Below are 19631 nucleotides of genomic sequence, written 5' to 3' on the forward strand. Positions count from 1 at the left end.
CCTGATATAACTCAAACCAACTGTGCAAATATTACGGGGACTATATTAATTTTTATTCAAGCACTCGCTAAAAGCTTATATATTTTCTGTACTAATGGCTTCAGTAATTTTCATGGTGGCAGTTCACGCCTGCGGATGCTCTATACGATTACCCTAAGCCGATCTTAACCTCATATGAACGGGTATTTTACAAAAATCTCCAAAATAAATACACGGTGATGAGCAACTGTGGATGCTGCGAGCGTTAACCAGCGTAGCGACTACACAGAGAGACCGAGAGCCAAACAAAGTAAAGGCCGAGTGCGAATCGAGCGTTTGGAGTAAAAACTCTGAGGCAGTATGTTTATTATGAGCACGCGGTAAACACGTATCTATTTCGATGCTCCGCGGCTCGTGTTGTTCAAAATACAAAACACAAAATATTAAAACTTTCGGCTAAGTTCTGACAGAGTTGAATAGAGTATACGTGCCTAATGCAAGCGCGCAACTTAAATGCAAATGGCAAAAACGCAATTAATGCCAGTCATACCGAAAGGTACCGTCAAGATCAAGAGTCATCCGTGCGTCTCTTAACAATACCACGTGCCGCACCTAAGATTGAGGATTATGGATTTTGTTTGACGCGCAGCAAGTGGGACCCATATCCTTGGGTATAAAATTATTACCCTCTTTAAAATTTTTTTTAAAGTATATTCACTAATTTTATTTGCTTGGTCCAGGTTTGTGAGGTGGCCGCGGGCACACCTGCCTCGCTCCGTGGCCTAAAGGCCGGTGATTGCATTTTAAAGGTCAGTTACGCTTAATGTTAGGATTTATTGTCTAGTCGACTAATGATTGAATTGTCATTATTATTATTATTATTATTATTATTATTATTATTATTATTATTATTATTATTATTATTATTATTATTATTATTATTATTATTATTATTATTATTATTATTATTATTATTATTATTATTATTATTATTATTATTATTATTATTATTATTATTATTATTATTATTATTATTATTATTATTATTATTATTATTATTATTATTATTATTATTATTATTATTATTATTATTATTATTATTATTATTATTATTATTATTATTATTATTATTATTATTATTATCATTATTATTATTATTATTGTTATTGTTATTGTTATTATTATTATTATTATTATTATTATTATTATTATTGTTATTATTATTATTATTATTATTATTATTATTATTATTATTATTATTATTATTATTATTATTATTATTATTATTATTATTATTATTATTATTATTATTATTATTATTATTATTATTATTATTATTATTATTATTATTATTATTATTATTATTATTATTATTATTATTATTATTATTATTATTATTATTATTATTATTATTATTATTATTATTATTATTATTATTATACAATTTTTATTATTATTATTAAACACAAGACATCTAGACAAAAATTTGTCTAAAAAGTCTAGTGTTTATTAAATTTCAATGTACACAAAGTGCACATAACAGCCGTTACAGTTTACTGTACGTTAACAGAGACACATGTTCAACAGAAATTAAGCAGTGCAACTGCTTTACGTAAATATGTACACAACGAAGTCCAGCGAGAAGCAGTTCAACCTAACGACTGATTTATAAGTATTTCATTAATCAAAATTGTATGTCACACATGTGCAACCCTTAATTAGTAATTAGTAATTAATAAATAAATATTTAGATTCTAGAGAAATATACTATAGGTACAGAAAATAACGGCATTTATAGGATCTTATCCTAAGTAGGTACAACTTATTTTAAAGTATTACATTTCTTTGAAATTTGTAATTTTCAGGTTAACGGTGTAGATATTCTTGGTATGAGGATAGCCGAAGTTTCCCAAATTGTTAAAAGCCAAAGAGATCACGTTACAATTTTGTGTTGGAATAGCGACTATGAATTCGACTGCGACGAGAACGTAAGAACTGCAATAGTGGTCACCAGCATAAAACTAATTTCATATTTATTATTGTATTTTACAGAGCATCAGCTGCGTACCCATGCCAACCAGTCTGAAACGGCTGGTCATTATTGTAGACAGTATTCTGAAAGCTATAGAATGTCCTGTGTGCAATTCTATTATAACACCTCCAGTTATGCAGTGCCAGAATGGACATGTGCTTTGTCTCGAGTGCCGCATTCGTACTGAAAAATGTCCTATCTGCCGCGGTTTTTTCACTCCCATTCGTTCAACTATCGCCGAAGAGATATATTCAATCATTGCTTTCGCCTTTAAACAATGCCGACCGGAAGGTAAATTGCGCCATAGGGTATTTGGCAACATGACATTAATAAAAGCTAAGACTTGTGATCTATGTTTGACGACTGGCAGTACGAAAGCTTCGCCATTCACCTTGAGCAAGCGCATCGATGTACCAATAAATAAATTTGTAGGCAAAATTTTTCAGGCGCCAGCAAGTTTCCTTGAAAATGCAGACCAACAACACCCAATACTAACTAAGAAAGCAATACTAAAATATTCAAATGAATTTGGAACGACAGCGCGCGGCTTGCCGGAGAAAGAAGAAAGAGATCTCTAACTATTTAGAACTTCTGTGGTCACAGTCTAAAAGCGACAGCTCGTAAGATGTGCATTGAATAATTACGCCAAAGTGTCCCTTTAAACACTTGGTAGTTGCACGCTACTGACTAAAGCCCAAGTTTTTCTTTTACTAATTTAATTAATTGTACTAACCACCTGTTAAGCAAATCCCCAGCTACAGCTACTGAGTAAATGACTGACAACTGATGGCACTCGCAAAGTACACAAAAGCAACTGATAGGGCTCTTTGTGTTGGCGCAGCTCAATATAAATGCATTTCTTAATATGTAAATATATAAGGCTTTCAACAATTTATTAATGAACAGTTTATGACTGAAATGTAATTTCATTAATAAAATTATTTAACGATTCAATTTGAACTATTCTCGGAGTTGGTGAAGGTATTGGTACAGCCAATATTATATGTGTGTGATGTAAATTAAATACAAAGCTACGCATCAAGGGAAATAAACGAAGGATACGACACACAGTCAAGACTGACGATTGGACCCGTCCAACTTAAGTTGCAATAAATTAAAAAATTGCGTGGCTAGCCCAAGCCTGGCTTTAAGTAAACAACGTCAGCATCCAAAGTGTCAAGCAAAAGGCGATACGACGCCGTTGATGTCAGCAACAGTCACTTGTTGGATCGGCAAAACTGGATGACCGGACCGCAAAATTTTCTCTTGTCTGCCCAATGCAGGCTCAGATTAAAACGTCATCAATACCGGAAGTGGCAGTTTAATTTAAGCGCGTTAATTGAATTCTATTTTCCACTGTGGCGGTGTCGTGATGCGGGGATTGATTTTCTGATGATGCTTTGTGATGCTGCTGCTGGCGTCGTCAACAGTGCATTCGCCAGGCTTCGACAAACTTTAATTACAGACTCCGTGCTTTATTATGCAGGCTCAATGATGGCTTTACGTTGCCGTGCAAGGCAAAATCGTTCAGGGAATGCGAATAAAAGAGGAAATTGTGTAAATTACTGCTATTGTTACATTTAGCACCATCAATTTTCCCATTTTTCCTTTTCGAGTGGTTTGCACTGTTTGTAAGATTGCATGCTACAGACTTTCTAATTGCATTTCATTATCAATTGAAAAAAAGGCACCAACTTTAATTGTTTTCACCAAGCAACATAAACAGTAAAGGTTGCGATTCTCTTATATTGCAATTATTTTAATGATATTGATAGAAAATAACGGTTGTACGATTGAACTAAGTATTTTAGTCCTCATTAAAACTATAAATTGGGATTTGATGACACAATCATATCCAAGATTTTTATTTGCATCTTAGAAAGACGCTAGATCAAAGATAAAACAGGATTGTTTGTTTGTTTTTACAAATAATTAAAAAAAAAAGCAAAGCTTACAAGTAGAGAGTGCACAAATGACCAACAATTAATATTCCGCCTAGTGATGGGGTAGAGACAAACCCAAATTAAGGATGTGTTTTACTCGCCGTATAAGTGCCTACCAGGGAAGTTGTCTCGTATGCACCTTACGCCCGGGTATCGAAAAGATGTGGCTACCGCCAAGGCAGGTAGAGTGCAATAATTTTGAAAATCTTTTAATGACGCAGCTGCTTCCTAAAAGAGGCCACACATTCTTGGAAAGTTTCTAAGGAGTGGGTGGCTTTGTTACCACTTATGCCGCCGTTGGTTTAGTTTTGGCTGCTGTTGCTATAGTTAATGCGTCTGTTGTTGCCTTTGAGTGCGACAGCAACGAACATGTGCGGTTGTCATAAATTTAACGCCAAAAGAGCATTTTAAGCACGATGCTAGCAACAATTCAGTCCAGTAAGCCTTCTAATTACGCTCAAGGAACAACTTTTTGTTCTACAAGTCTGATGTATGCAAAAAAAAAATAGTAACTTTACTTAAGTGCCGGAATATACATATGTGCTTGAATATATAAGTACTATTGCCGATTTCCATAACTTTTGCGATGCACAAGAAATTTACTGTATGACGGAAAATAAAATGTTGGCGGATACGGATATTATTTGAATATTTCCCTTGTGCCAATATTTAATGTCGTCAATGGAAATCATTTATTTAATTAAGAATTAAAACGTGACGCAACTGCTAGACAAATTAAAAGAGGACGCCAATATTGTTAAATTGTTTGGATTCGCGATGAATATTGATGATGCTGGAAATTTTATGAATTTTAACACAACTGAAAAATCGCGATGTCAACGTAAACTTAATTACAGATCCGATACGTGTTTTTCGTTGTCCTAGTGCTCCCATCCTCGCCGGTTCTAGGTATATACAAATCTATAATAATTTTCATAAACAGACACCAAAGCAGAAACTCATTTTAAGGTACATTTTCTGTTGAGATTTATTATTGAAACAACAGTTCTTAATCGAAAAATATATCCTTCAGCCATTGGATGTCTCTGTAAAAAGTCAAATGACTGTTACACATTAAAAACTTAACCATTTACAAAAATTTGCAACTATGCGCGAGAAGCATTCGAAAATGTACAACAACTGGGAGCAGAGACATAAATTAAAATTCATTGATTAGAAAATTGTAAATGCATGGAATTTCAACATATCATCGTGCGGCAATCTCCCTATTTGCATAATTGCTAACGAAAGCGCCAAACGCAGACAAAATCCGGATACTGGCCTGATGTCAGTTTTGCTGGGCGGCCGGTGGCCAACCCTTTCTCAGGGAACGACGAGGAGCCATATATATGAAAAACTAAGCGACGCGCTCTTGTTTGTGACCTCCGTGGGAGGGATGAAATGTACTCACATTTTAGCTGAGTCCAGCTACCCAACCATGCACTACCTCTTTATATCATTCTAGAGGGTATTTTAATTTCGCCACATTTTAGCTGAGTCCAGCTATCCAACCATGCACTACCTCTTTATATCATTCTAGAGGGTATTTTAATTTCGCCACTAAAACTGTAACACACTGAAAGAGATATTTAACTCAGTTAAAAGCATTTGGAGCTGTAATTACATGTCCGTCTGCCCGATTCTATGAAGCTAGCTGATTAGTTTTGAGAGAGTATTTAATCTTCGGCATGGCGAAGAAATCCGATCTCTCCTCTTTTTAATTAAAAAAAAAAAAACATTAGAATAAATATACACATTTTTACATTTAATATTTTTACACATATTCAACAATTATTGCCATATTTTTTTTTTACATTACACATGTTATATGTACATAAATGTTCTATATTAAAAATTCGATGATAAACTAATATTTGTTTTAAGGGTTGGTTAGCAGTTGGAAGCATTTAGCGCAGCGCAGTGTCATCTTCATAAAAATATATTACCTGAAGCGTATGCATTGAGAGTCCCAAACGGGATAGTGCGTGTTCGTAAATATTTAACCCCATGGAGTATTATGATGCACACTTGCTTCCAATTTTTGCGCTTTAACCTCAAAAACAAAATCGTGGGCCACTTGTAGCCGCAGCAGGCAGTCCGTTATATGAAACGCGAAAGGTCAAATTTGGGCTGCTGTCCATGTTTTATGGATATTTTCGTTTTTCGCTGCATGTTGTCCAGCACTGCTTTTAATTGCTTTACATTTTGTTGTTTGTTCTGCAGTGTGTGTTTGTGTGTGGACGTGTGTTTCCATGTGTGAGTGGTTGGTAATGAAGACCAGTCTCGGTCTGCAAATTAACTGAAACACTCGGAACGCTTTTAAATGCATGGTGAGGCTCATTATTCCCCCCAAAACGTCCCTAAGCATATTTAGTATTATTGTCGTACAACGAAAACAGAGTAGCAGTATGGAGTTAAGCGGGAGCGTCAGAAGGCATGAATGTGGGTGCAGGCGAAAGCAATTTTGGAGCATGGCTTTATTCTCTTTCATAAGCATAAATGGCTATTAATATTAAAGCTCTGAACAGAACAGGAAGCGTAGCTTTTTAACAGGATGTAGTGTAGAAACAATATTTTCTACCTTTGTTATTGAAATACTTACCCATTACCTACACGCTGTCGGTGCCAATACCAAAGCAAAGCAATTAGTGAACTAGTAAGAGTGATCTACTAACTGTGCTCGACTTGACTGCATCCAACTCCAAACTTCCAAAAACACACATGTGTATGTGTACAAGTATATACGACGCAAACTGATCACTAAATGCATTGTGATTCTGTGCTGCTTTTTTTCTTTTCCCCCATACGTGTTCATACAGGTGTACAGACGAACGGAGTGAGAGTAAGGCGGACAAACTATATTGCAGCCTTTCCTTTTTTTTGCAAAATAAAAGAAAGCACTGGCATTTTATGCGAAGTGCTACACATTTAGATAATTTCTTTCAGAGCAAATTATTTATTTAGATTCCATAATTTTTTGGGAGCTTCATTGCAGTAATTTATGGCGTATTACTATGTAAATTTGATTTCTATATATATTTACTTGCAAATTTTTGTAAAATAAAAGTGTGTTTTTTTAATTCTATTGAGAACTAAGAAGTACAATCTTTGTATATATCTTAGAAATATATTCATTATTTTAATGCTAATTTTCGTTGGGAAGACTTTTTAATCACTGAAGTAAGTAAAATTTAAGAACTTTATGCAAGTCCTTATTTCTTTGGCCTAACTTAGGCCAAATCTTATTGTTCGTCAACTCGACTAGCTTTACATAAACATATACAAGCATATCAAGCGTACATAAACACGATTCAGCTTACAGTTCCTAAAACTAAAAAAAATAATTGTCTATATACAAATACAAAAGGGTAACACATTGTTTTCCACAATTGACAAACTTGACCACTTACTTAATACGGCTGAGATCTTCGGGTAAAATATAAATATTTGACAAACAATCTCACTTAAAGATAAAATACTCAAATAAACTGAATATCATAATTTTCAAAATCATTTAGAATCGGAATATTCTCTTGAAAATTTGTAACTGGGCTCTTCGGCCTCTTTGCACTGGGCTCAAACGCATCCGTTAGGTACTTTCGCACATATTCAAATGATACGAATTCATTCAATTGACATTTATTTGCACCTGCATTAAAAACAGTCCCAACATTTTGCAGTTCGCTAGATACCGTTGTAGAACTTAGCAATTGTTCAATATCGTTAAATTTATTAATATTTTCGTTGTTGCAGCAGTCATAGTTGTTGGCTATGTAATTATTGCTGTTAATGCTGCAAGTGCTCATTGTATTCCTTTCCATCGCAGCGTATATGTTTACACTTTCGCCTTCTATACCTTTGCTACCATAATAGCTGAAGCCGTCATTTGTTGTCGCTGCTGCAGTTTCAACTGCGGTATTGTATCTATTTGCCTGGCTTTCACGGCCAGCTACTGTGGTTGGTGTCGTCCCAGATTGGCTTTGCTCAGCAATGACAATGCAATTTGACAACTCATTAAATTTGATTGAATTGTTATTAGATGCAACATTGTCATTACTGCAGGGGTTGCGGTTTTCGGTAGGCGGAGTTGATACTATTTCCGTTAACCTTTGTATAAGTATGTCCTTATTGTGTACGTCATTTTGCAACAGATGCGATGCCTCACTGCAGCTACTGCTGCGCTGCGGACGTTGCTCACCTGAACCCAACGGTTCCCTCAAGGATACAGCCGATTCCGAGTTACGGCGTGTCTTGGCCGCCTTTTTGCTAGATGGAGTAAGCGATCCACTGGCAGATTTGCGGCGCATTAGTCCGTGATTCTTTACATGCTTGCGAAGGCTTGAGGGGTCCGTGTAACGCTTGGTGCAACCCGGCAGCTGACAAGCATATGGCTTCTGTTGAGTAGAGAACATAGTTACAGGAACGTCATATTATTTTTTTTCAAATCCAACTAATCATCAATCAATTAATTTTGCAATTGTGTTAAAAAGGAACCAAATGCTAACCCTTCAGCACCCACCGAGCGAAGCAACTAGCCAATTGATATATTTTCTATGTGAAATGCTTCAAAATCGCAATGTTGTTTATTCTGGCAGTGTCAAGAGTGTTGCCACAGAGCAGGAATAAGGGCAACCAAAAGCATACAAACATGTTTCTCGCGATCAAAATTGTGTGGGTCAGATTGGCTGCCACTCATTGCATGGAACATGAAAGCAGCTTAAGCCTTGGTGTAACACGTTTAGTTTATTCAATTTCTCTGCCGGCATTTGAAACGTCAGTGAGCTTTGCCGTGCCTCTCATGTTGGCTATGACGTTATATTTCTTTGTCGTGAATACTGGGCCTATTGCTACTGACGCTGCTATTTTCGTTGGGCACAACACAAATACACGTAAAAACTATAAATCAATCAGGCAAATGTGCACATGTCATGGAGGCAACAGCAGCGGCGACAGTCGCAGCAGCTTCCCCTGAGAAGCAACTCACATTTTTGGAAAACAGAACTCTTAGTTGTCGTGCCGCTATATTTTCCCGCGTGCGTAAGCTTAAACACTGCAGCATGACTTAAACTTTAAGCTGCGTTTAAATTGAGCTGCGACGGCTAGGCGACCAATGCCACGGGCTCTTCAATTTCCTTTGACACGAGGAGCAAATTGCTTGTACAGCATACGCACACACCGCCATATAAACATACAAAAACATCCAGAGAGTCGAATACTTACCGTATCGTAGTGTGTTCTTTGATGTTTCGCACGATCCGAGCTATTGCTGAACGCTTTGAGGCAACCTTTATATTGACAGCCATAAGGCCGCTCGCCTGTGTGCGAGCGTTGATGAATTTTCAAATTTTCCAAACGTGAAAATGCTTTATTGCATCCCGGAAACTGTAATGAAAAGTGATAAAATTGCATTATTGAATGCATCTATTACTAGGCGCAGGAAATTGCGAACTCTTGGCACGCATATATCAGACAGAGCACCCTGCTGCTAGAAAGCAAATTTTCGCAACTCAGGGGGCATAGGTATGACAAAAACTGAAATGTTTGGCATATCTATTCTAATTGGCTTGCATCCAGCCACTGTGTGTTGGTGTGTTGGATGTTGATAGTCCCGGCACAGAATCTTTTTTAGTCAAGAGTTCAACAAAATATCCATTTGAAAGAGAATCGCAGACAACCAAACATGCAGCAATGTTATGATTGTCATTGACGGTTCTATTTCAAGTGGCTTAAAAAGGGCACGCAGCATCTGTGTCAGATGCCTTGCTTGCTTAACGATGTTTATACTGACTCTGTGATAAATAAAAACTCGCTTAGGAAAAATATAACGCACCTATGGCATACTGTCAAACTAGATTTGTTTTTTTTTTTTTTTTTTGTCATTGACAGTCTATTAATGCAAACAACAATATTTATATAATTAGTCTACAAACGAGACAACAGTTTTTCAGCAAAAAGCAACTCTCAATAATTGTATTGAAAGAAATCGAGTATTCTGTATTTAACAGAGCCAATTTCAAATTGTCAACTCACCGGACACTTATTGGGCTTCTCACCGCTATGCACTCGCATGTGTATGAGGAGCTTGTAGCGCGCATTGAACGGCTTGTACCGTCTTGGGCAGTTCAACCAGAAACAAGAGAAGTCTTCTCCCTTGCGGACATCGACGTGACACTTTTCGATGTGCTCCACAAAAACATGCTGGTGGCCGAACTCCATATTGCAAGCAGTCCAGCGGCAGATAAGCGAAACGGGCTGCTCAGTCTCAACGTCCACTAAGTCTGAGTAGTTGAGCCTCCTTTCGCTCTCGGCTGGCGTGGCAAACACCTCGTCTATGTCATCCTCCTCCTTGTCATCGTCGTCGTCATCGCTGCCGCCAGCGGCTAGCAGTTGGTCATTAGCGTTTGACGTTTCAACTCTTGAAACTGGAAAATGTTCTCCTGAAAAATTAGCCCTGTCAACTACTGATGCTGAGCTCAACTGATGTTGTGGCTGCTGCTCGTCAAGGATTAGCGCGGCGTTCAGTTCATCCAGTTCATCAATTGTCCAAATAACTTTGTGTTCACGGTTTGGTTTCTCAATATTATTTTGTGCAATATTATTTTGAAAATTGTCGGTCGCAAATTCATTTGAATAGTCATATATAACACTTTGTATTGTCTCCGCACTGTTGTACAGATTGGAGTAGTCGTCATAATTATTGCACATGGGTGTGCACTTTGGTGTACCGAAAGTTGAGTTCATTGACGGCAACTTCTTTTGCGTTTGCTCTACTTTCACTTGCGACAGCTGTTGCTCGTAAATGTTGCATAATTTTGGTGACGATTCTTGAGCTGCCTCTGACGAAGATAATTCACAGATGTTGAAGTTCAACCAGGCATCTAAATGTGGCGAAGAGCACGGTGATTGATTTTTTGACTGGCAATTAACTTCGTCATAGTTAAAATAATCTGTATCCTGATTAAGTGATTCAGCTGGCTCCACCTGTGTTGGCAGGACCCCTAATTGAGTGATTTGCGCACTGCAAGGTGTATATGGGGTTTGTGGCACCTGCATTAACCCATCGAACTCGGCATATGCGCTCCCGCTGTCGCTTGTTAGTCGAGCAATATCCTCCGGCTCAAAGCGAAAGACGTCTTCACGGTTTAGCTGGGTGTATTGACCCTGCTGATAGGGCATGCCTCTTTGATCTGAGGAAGCACACACAATATCATCCCTATCCTGTTCAGGCCCTGTGTAGTTATTGTAGTCACTAAAAGCCGAATTAGGCGTGTCGCTGGTGAAGGAAGGGTGCGAGAAGTCCGGAAACTGCAATTCGGCGCATGTAAAATTGGTATTGTTTACGCTCCCAGAGAAATTTACTTTTGGCGCCTGAAAGACATCTTGTTCATTTCTGATACTAGCACTTAATGGTGGCGACATAAAAGCATCGTAGCAACCGTTTTCATTGAATGTCTTATTTAACGTCGCTTTATTTTTACCGAACATATCTGCGCAGTGGGTAGGAATGGTCAGAGGAAGCTGCTGTGACTTCATTGTGGAAGACATTTGAATTTTAAATGTATATAGATGTATCAACAGGTTCAGTCGCTGTCACATTAGCACTACCGGCAAATTACGCACATTTACGAAACGCCACACTTTTCATGAAAAAACTGTCTGTCTCAATGGCTCGGCCAATTGCCAAATTCGACGACGAACATGGGAAATCCCGAAACACAGCAACACAAACGCACGCACGCACACAAACGCTAAAGTGTTCTATTTCAATAATATTGTACTGATTTGTATTTCTTGTGATGTTCACGCCACCGCGTTGTGTCTGACAATAACCCGCAGTTCAGTGGCTGCACGATATTTAAATGCCCGGAACGAAACATAGGTCCTGAGCTGGGGCTCTGCTCCCGACTCTGCCGCTGCGACACCCTGTAATGATCGGTGGTAGTTGTATTTATAATACTCTTGGATTTTCTCCTTTATAAGAACATGTGCGTCTGCTTCTGCTGCAATACTTTTCGTTATTTCCTCTTCTTTCCTTTATTCCCGGCGTGATGCTCCCTGATCAGCACACGAGTATAAAGAAATTGTGCGTCGTATAGTTCTGAGCGGATAGGAAATTTGCTGGATTGTTGCATATGTGCATAAAACGTAAATATTCATTACTAACGAAAAACAACAAGTAATGTAGAGGATTACTCTAAACTGTGTGCATTTATATTTACATTTCCAACTGAGCGCGTGACCGGGGACCTTTTTTCAGCGAACCACTGCAACGGTCTTGGCCCAGGCACACATGGTGCCAGTCTGTTTTAGGTTCCAATTCCTCGCCCCCGCCGGAGTGCAGCAGATAGACGGTGAGCGCTTGTCGAATGCTTTAGCACTATTTTTTATTGCTACATAATATTTTGTCTCTCCAGGCACCGACAGAGCATAAAAAATACAGTGAGACTATGAGCTAAATTTATTAAGGCAACTCATTTCCAAACAACTATTTCATCTGCGGCATGAGGCAAAAATGCACAGACACAGACACAGACTCATGGCAATCGGAAAGAGTGTTGATGCTGATCACTTTGGCCTGTCCCTGGCCTCAAGTGCATGCGGCTTCTCCTCTTCACTTCAGATGCAACTGCTGCTGCAAGTGTATGCATACATATGCATAACTTTACGATACTTTTTTTTCTTTTGCTATTTTTAGTTCTTTATCCAGCTAAGCGAACGGCCTGACAATGTGTTTTTAATTTGCGATACAAAAATTAATTTTCCGCACTATTTTTGCAATCTGCAATTTGTTTCATTTTTTATTCTATTAAGAATCTTTAAGCTAACCAATTTTCTATTCATTCAATAGACTTTTATTATTATAAAATCTGGCAACGTGACTGTGGGCTAGGTAGTTCCGATATCTAACAGTGCTAGTATAGCCTCTGCATATCCAAATCTGTCAATACATACACGTGAACTTGTATTAGTACAACCCATTCTATTTAATTGAAATTTATGTTTTGGCAAACAACGCATTTTGGCGCACGCTCTGCGGCCAATAACAGCTGTTTGCCCCACTAGTTCGCATTAAGTCCATTCAGAAACGCTTAACACTCAACATATAACCACTTGAATATTTGTCATTTATATGCATGCTCATGGGATACCAATGCTATACGCTCGACAGACCAGAGTTCGCGAAAAAAATATTGGCACATGCCCAAAACCAAACTGTAGGCATTTCCACGGACTTGCTTGTTCTGTTTCCCCCAAAGTGCGACAACTTACATCATTGTTAAAATTAGTGGACATTTTGACGTCGCTGCGAACCAGCAGTTTGAACTTCTTGTGCGAAAGATGGGGCTAAGGTGAACACTAATGATATTATTTTATTTTTATACCCTTGCAGAGGGTTGAAAACGACATTGCCAATCCTATAAAGTGTATGTATTTTTAATCAATCCTACGATCTCAGCTAGTACACCCATGTCCGTCTGTCTGTTTCAGTTTTATAACCATCTTAATAAAACTTAACAATTCTTCTATTAACATATAAGATAGATCTTGGCATCATAGCCTCATCATAGAAACAACTGTAAATGTATAAGTTTCGAAATAAATCTAATATTGGTGATATGTGAAGAGTATTTCATGTTTGGCAACCCAATAAGAACTGTTTCTTCTTTTAGACAATGACGCGCGATGATGTTTGCGTTTATTGAGAAAAAACCTAACTATTTCCGCTGAAAAATATTAAATTCCAATTATTTATTTTAACTATTTGTTGCAGTTATTCGTTTAACCTGTAACGGGTATAACACCGTTGTGTATATGTGTATATCAGACAGAAAAAAATAAATCTTTGATTTCAAAAATATATACATATGTATATGATTAATTAGCATAAGTATGCATTTCACTGAAGGCATATTGGTCTGTCTGTTCCCGATTTTTTTATCAGAACTCGCAGAATATATGAAATAAAGCCACCAAATTTAGAATTTAGGCAAATGTGCATCGTAAGCAGATCAAGAATTTTTAATGGGTATTGTGTGTTATTTTATTTCCTATTTAAATTTATATTAAAACTAAAGCTTAAGTGTAAATTTATTAATTTTAACATTTGCTGCTTAACCACCGTTATATTCTCTCTTTGTTCAAGTATGGGTAGGGTATACAATAAAGTGTGCCCACGTTTGAATAATGGTTTTTGTCAAAAGAACTCGACTAAAGATACCCTTTGCACAGATAATAAATAATTATAAATTTAATTTACATATGTACAATTGTATAAATAATAAGTAAGAGTGCTCTGTCGGCCTTTCTCTCATATTAAAGATATCAACACCTAAACACACACAGTCGACTCGTCTAGCATGTTTATCGTTAAACATAATTTATTTTTTTTTGCCGCCTACTTGACGCATCACCAACACAGTCATCCCTTAGAACTAGAACTCCAACTTCTTGAACTCTCTTCATATCGAAATAAATGTCTGCGAAATTATAGTTGTAATCTGACCTACGACTTGAACTTAACCAGACCCTTACACGAATACACACAGGGATATAGCTGTCAAAATGTCAAATGATTGCGCTGACATGCATGTCATGGTCGCAGCTATAGTTGCTTTATTTGTCCGTGATTTGTTTGTGCACAATTATATTTTCCATTTTAAAAAATTTTTGTTAGCGCTGAAAAAGTGTCATTCTGTCACTCTGTCCTGCTTGCACATAATATAATATACTAGGACTTTGACTTCTTGACATTTTTACAACTACTCGAGCTAGAACATGTGTGACTAGTTCAAAAGTTGACAGCAAATTGACTGTATTTATAAACATTTTTTGGTCTGACAGAATAAAAACGATATTAGGAGCAGCCAAACGATACATACACGCCCCCAAAACAATTTTATTATTTTCGTTTTATGATCATTGTACCAACCATGCTGCCCTTAAACTGAAGCAGTTAAGTTAATTAATGTTATTTTATAAGCGATGCCTTTTTGCTACCCGTACGTTAGTAGAAAACTCAATACTGAACGCAATGTGTGCACATAAAATTAGGTGCACATGTTATTTATGTGTTAAGAAAATAATAGATTTGGTTTCTTTTAGCAACCACAGTTTTGCCTAAAAAAAAATCTTTTGCAAAAGAGGATGCATCATTGAATCAAAATGCACAGAATTACATACTTTATGGTTGTTTCTAGCTTTGAATATTAACAGATAAGTCGGCACAGCTTGCTCCTAGGCGCAAAGGGTTACAAACTTCCCACGCATCAACAGCTAAATATTTACGACTTAGTCAAAAAATTATATTCAAATGTCTACCAGTGGGGGATCGGTCGATAATCAGGAACGTAAGTCCCTTGTTTGTTCGAAGCCCTTTTAAATTAAAAAGTGCGCGTTAAAGACAAAGACACACAAACTGACGCGCTGACACCACCACATTTGAGTTTCAATCAGCCTGCCAATGAGGCGTTCAGTGAGTCACGTCGATGATTATAAACATAAATAATTATATACATACACTAGCGGGTATGTCGCGGCATTGCCCGTGGTACGTATAAACTAAATTCTCTTAGAGATCTTTAAAATTGAGTTTGATAGCGTTCAGACGGTAACAAAATGTATCACTGTTGCGGGCGAAATTATTAGAGAAATTATGACCCACGCCTATTTAGGATATTTGAGGGTACCATTTTCACATCAATTTTTATCAAGAATAATGTTGCCAGATTTACGATGACGCTGAAACAAGTATTCATTAATTTCTTATGTAGAGACTTCGAAGCCAATTTGATGTAGAGGCCAAACCATACACATAGAGCCAAACCTTGACCTATGTCTATATAGGATATTTGAATAGAAGAAATATAGAATGTTGTAAAGGTAGATCGGCGCGGAATCAGGGTATCTCCTAGTCGGATACTTCAGAGTAGAGTGTTCTTACTTGTTCTTAATCTGTATCATTATTTCTGCTAGCATAAAGACACAAAATGCAAAGCGGATGTATACTCGTATAACAATGGAAAGAGAGGTATAAATGTGGCTGTACGAAAAGAAAATAGCTTTGGCTTCATAACATTACAGATGAGTGGCAGCGAAAACATAATTTTACTTTTACTTATTCTTACAATTAAACAGCAAGCTATAAAGTTTATTAATCAAATATTTGATTGTTTGTAAGTATACCCCAAATTACAGTGGGCTGGCAAATAACAATAAGTTCATAAAATTTAAAACCGAAATATCGAAATATCCAAATATCTTTTTTTCATTACTTAAGAACGAAAGTAAGCTTCCACCAAACATTATGTTTTTGATGCGTTCAGATTCGCAGTTTATAAAACTGGTGAATTTGTTTATTAGCAATCAATAGAAATAAATTATCCTGCCAGCTGACCGGTAAAAGACTGCGAAAGATAAGATTAAAATGTATGTATAAATATAACATGCTACAGAATATAAACTTACGCTAGAGCACGATACATTATAGAAGCAATCCCTGGGAGAATTATTTCGCGCTCGCCACGAAGCATCCCTTGGACAATGCGACGGGCGGCGGCAGGTCCACTGATTAGTGGATAAAAATCATTAAAGCGTACATTTTTCGCAATCTCTGTGATCTCATCATTGGTCTGGAGGAACGAAGGCATTACCGTGCAGACATGAATATTGTGCTGCCTTTCAAAAGCTAACTCCAAGCGAAGTGCCTTCATATGCCCGCTGACCCCAGACTTAGAGGCACTATAAGGGCTATTGTAGGGTAGAGAAAAGATACCTGTAATGAATAAAAAAGTAATAATATGTTTCCCTGAATACACAGACAATTTAAACTTACTACTAAGAGAGCTTATAGTGACAATGTGCCCTTTGCGCAGTAGTTTCATGGTGGGTAAAAATACACTTTTAGTCTAGTGGGGAATTTAAAAACAAGTTAATGCATGACATATGCTACATGTTGCTTCGTAAATATAGGCTTACCCAAAAATGGGATGTTAAGTTTACATCAATCATACGCTGAACATCGTTTGGATCAGGCTCCACAGAATTATTTAGCAAAAGAATACCTGCATTGTTAACAAGAATCGTAACTGGTCCAAGATCGTTGACGATATTCGATTTCAGATTATTAAGCTCGGTGTAATTGGCGACATTCACCTTGGGTCGGTCGTAAAATTAATATTTAAACTAACACATTTATTTTAACCTACCTTATACGCCTTGGCTTTCACTGTAAAAGTCTCACTGATTTGTTTAACAGTTTCTTCGGCGCCTTGTAAATCAATATCAACTATGGCCATGTGACAACCCATTTTAGCCAGTTCAAGGGACATAGCACGCCCAAGTCCGTGAGCACCTCCAGTTACCTATACATGCAATCATTGAAATCATGTACATATTTATATATATGAAAGTAAAAACCAGTTACTCAAATAATTATTGTTATTAAAAGGCAATTTGCTAATGCTTGCTCAAGTGCGACATGAAGCTAGCGGCGGAAATCTGTATCTGACCAGTGAACTTTATTTACCATGTATTCAATTCAAATATGGTTTAAGGGGTATAAAAAGGAATAAATTTAAAAATATATTTTAAAAGCAGTTTGGAAAGTCTATATAACAGGCAGAAGGAACCAATAGAATATATCTTTGTATCTTGACGCCGACCTGAGTCGCAGTATTCATGTCCGTCAGTCGTCGTTTTTAGAATATTAAAAAAAAAACACGATAACTATTTTTTTCAATGAAAACTATCAGATTCCATTTTCAGCCGTTCTTTTTTAGACAGTTAAACACAACAATAAAACTCGATTGGATAACACAGTATTGTAAGACTGTTTGATTAGGGTGTCCCCCAGTCTGGCACTTAACTAAAGCACTATTATTTTTACAATGTAATTTAAATTCTTTAAAATTCTCGATAACTACATACCAAAGCCACCTCGCCTTTAACACTTGTTTTGGACTGAACAATGAATGTATAGAAACTTTCACAGATTTTGGCCACCAAAGCTGCCAGAAGCAGCAGTGGAGTGGCGCAAAGAAGGACCAACAAGGCCACTGCAGCCTGCAGTTTTATCAGAGCGCTATGTAGAGACATGATTTAAGAGCAAGATATTTTTTAAGACTAAATAGCTCCGCGTAGCTATGTGTGCACTTTGCGACTTTTTACACTGTTTACGAGAGCGATGCTAAAAACACCTGAGCAGCTTAACAAACTAGGTAAGATAGTTTAAAGCTTAAACTGCTTTTAGATCGATGCAATATTTTAATTGCATTCATTACAAGCCGGACTTATTCGTTGAGTCTAAAATGCAATAACAATAATATATATGCTTGTATGTATATAAATAGTACATGCAACTAGTACAGAAACGTATAGTTCATTGCAAGGCTGTGTGCCTATATCTTATAGTTTCTCACGTTAAGAAAGACGAACACGATCAGGATCAGAAAAAAAATTATAGAAGTTAGCGGCTTGATAAAGTGCGCAGCTTTCTCCGTGGTGTTTCGGCATGTATAGTATGTGTTTATGCGAGTGCAAGTGCTTCAGCTGCTTTTACTTATTTTTTTTTTCATCAAAATAACATTTTATATTTTTTGCCTGCATATCAGTACATGCGGCTGTCTTCGTGGAACAACATTTCTGAGGTGCTCTAGCATCAGCATAAACACAATTGTGTTGTACACTTGGTTGTCATAATAATTTATCCGAACACAGAGCACTTGAGATGTTTTCAAGTGCAACAGCTGCCTTTCTGACCCTCACATTTCAAGTTCACCGCAAATGAAAAATTTTTAACGCATTTGTGCGTAAATGTCACCGCTGCATTTGCTTGTAAAGGCTTATTTGATTCAATTCAATTTTTAATCAAAACTCTAAGTGCCCGTATTTTTGGCTCTTAATATACTATTTTTATGATTGTTAGATAACATTTTTGTCATTTAGATTTTCAAAACCAAGTCAATTAGTTTGGAGAATGTCTCCTTATTTTTATGACAATTAATGGCTATGTAAAGTACATAGGAATATATGAACAACAAAGTGCTATATAAGGCGGCGCTCATATTTTACTTTTACTACAATTAAAAGATGAGCAAGGATTTGAATTACCTTCGATTAAAGTATTATCAAATAAGCATAGTTAATTGTAACCTCCAAAGTTTCCCACGGCTAACGAAATAGCTCAGAAACAGATGTTACTTGAAATGAAAAGTGTCAAGCAGGAGTGCTTAGAAACGCTAATGTTAATTACTTTTTATTTTTCATATGTATATAGAGCACTCAGAAAACCAAAAATGTGTAAAGGGTAAGACAATTTCTCAGCATGGCTGTCAACACCAATTTAAAGTGCTGAAACAGATCACGGGAAGTTACAATGTCGCACAGTACCCAATGAGACAGGAGTATAATGTCCTGTGAAACGCTCTTTTGCCGCGCAGCACAACTCAGGATAATTTAACACATGTTTTAATTTAAAAAAAAAAGCTGAAGTAATCGTTAAACAAAGCCAAAAGTAAATAAATTAGCTGGGTGCACAATGCGCATACAAAAAATATAAAAAAAGTACTTAGCAACCTGATACCGACGTCAGGACAGTACAACGGCAGCTACTAGGTAGCTATAGATGAATGCTACTGCAGCACACTTACAACATGCACAGAGCAATGCAAATGCATCCG

General features: G+C 36.8%; 3 protein-coding genes and 1 long non-coding RNA gene across 4 annotated transcripts; 2 read left to right on the forward strand and 2 right to left on the reverse strand.

Moving 5' to 3' along the window:
• The first annotated feature begins 100 nt into the window (after positions 1–100).
• LOC135438033 (uncharacterized) lies at positions 101–2965 on the forward strand. Its single transcript, XM_064696154.1, has 4 exons — positions 101–650; positions 720–788; positions 1845–1967; positions 2032–2965. Exons 1-4 carry the CDS (start codon positions 474–476, stop codon positions 2587–2589), a joined length of 927 nt encoding a protein of 308 aa, XP_064552224.1. The 5' UTR covers positions 101–473; the 3' UTR covers positions 2590–2965.
• Positions 2966–4983: 2018 nt separating this feature from the next.
• lmd (lame duck) lies at positions 4984–11487 on the reverse strand. Its single transcript, XM_064696161.1, has 4 exons — positions 9985–11487; positions 9175–9336; positions 7811–8348; positions 4984–5000 (listed from the first exon to the last, which is right to left on the reverse strand). The coding sequence occupies exons 1-4, from the start codon at positions 11485–11487 to the stop codon at positions 4984–4986; spliced, it is 2220 nt and encodes a 739-aa protein (XP_064552231.1).
• A 514-nt stretch (positions 11488–12001) lies between these two features.
• Positions 12002–12509, forward strand: LOC135438040 (uncharacterized). Its single transcript, XR_010437802.1, has 3 exons — positions 12002–12099; positions 12187–12305; positions 12369–12509. It is a non-coding gene; the product is annotated as an uncharacterized LOC135438040 (long non-coding RNA).
• A 3531-nt stretch (positions 12510–16040) lies between these two features.
• Positions 16041–18141, reverse strand: LOC135438035 (17-beta-hydroxysteroid dehydrogenase 13). The gene is made up of 6 exons (XM_064696157.1): positions 17881–18141; positions 17160–17315; positions 16930–17106; positions 16787–16859; positions 16420–16726; positions 16041–16358 (listed from the first exon to the last, which is right to left on the reverse strand). The coding sequence occupies exons 1-6, from the start codon at positions 18046–18048 to the stop codon at positions 16274–16276; spliced, it is 966 nt and encodes a 321-aa protein (XP_064552227.1). The 5' UTR covers positions 18049–18141; the 3' UTR covers positions 16041–16273.
• Between the last annotated feature and the right edge of the window lie 1490 nt (positions 18142–19631).

The sequence above is a fragment of the Drosophila montana genome, unplaced genomic scaffold, assembly GCF_035044405.1.
Source record: "Drosophila montana isolate Dmon_TW-CO22-7 unplaced genomic scaffold, ASM3504440v1 contig_3835_1, whole genome shotgun sequence".
NCBI classification, from domain to species: Eukaryota; Metazoa; Arthropoda; class Insecta; order Diptera; family Drosophilidae; genus Drosophila; species Drosophila montana.

What these genes read in the sequence shown, in the direction of transcription:
- LOC135438035 (XM_064696157.1), bottom strand. Translation starts at nt 18,048, where the DNA reads ATGTCTCTACATAGCGCTCTGATAAAACTGCAGGCTGCAGTGGCCTTG. An exon ending in TTAAAGGCGAGGTGGCTTTG is followed by an intron (nt 17,316 to 17,880) that starts GTATGTAGTTAT and finishes TTGCATGTATAG; the next exon opens with GTAACTGGAGGTGCTCACGG. An exon ending in CACTATAAGCTCTCTTAGTA is followed by an intron (nt 16,727 to 16,786) that starts GTAAGTTTAAAT and finishes TATTCATTACAG; the next exon opens with GTATCTTTTCTCTACCCTAC.
- lmd (XM_064696161.1), bottom strand. Translation starts at nt 11,487, where the DNA reads ATGAAGTCACAGCAGCTTCCTCTGACCATTCCTACCCACTGCGCAGAT. An exon ending in AGAAGCCCAATAAGTGTCCG is followed by an intron (nt 9,337 to 9,984) that starts GTGAGTTGACAA and finishes TTTTCATTACAG; the next exon opens with TTTCCGGGATGCAATAAAGC. An exon ending in AAAGAACACACTACGATACG is followed by an intron (nt 8,349 to 9,174) that starts GTAAGTATTCGA and finishes TCTACTCAACAG; the next exon opens with AAGCCATATGCTTGTCAGCT.
- LOC135438033 (XM_064696154.1), top strand. Translation starts at nt 474, where the DNA reads ATGCAAGCGCGCAACTTAAATGCAAATGGCAAAAACGCAATTAATGCC. An exon ending in AGTGGGACCCATATCCTTGG is followed by an intron (nt 651 to 719) that starts GTATAAAATTAT and finishes TGCTTGGTCCAG; the next exon opens with GTTTGTGAGGTGGCCGCGGG. An exon ending in CCGGTGATTGCATTTTAAAG is followed by an intron (nt 789 to 1,844) that starts GTCAGTTACGCT and finishes TGTAATTTTCAG; the next exon opens with GTTAACGGTGTAGATATTCT.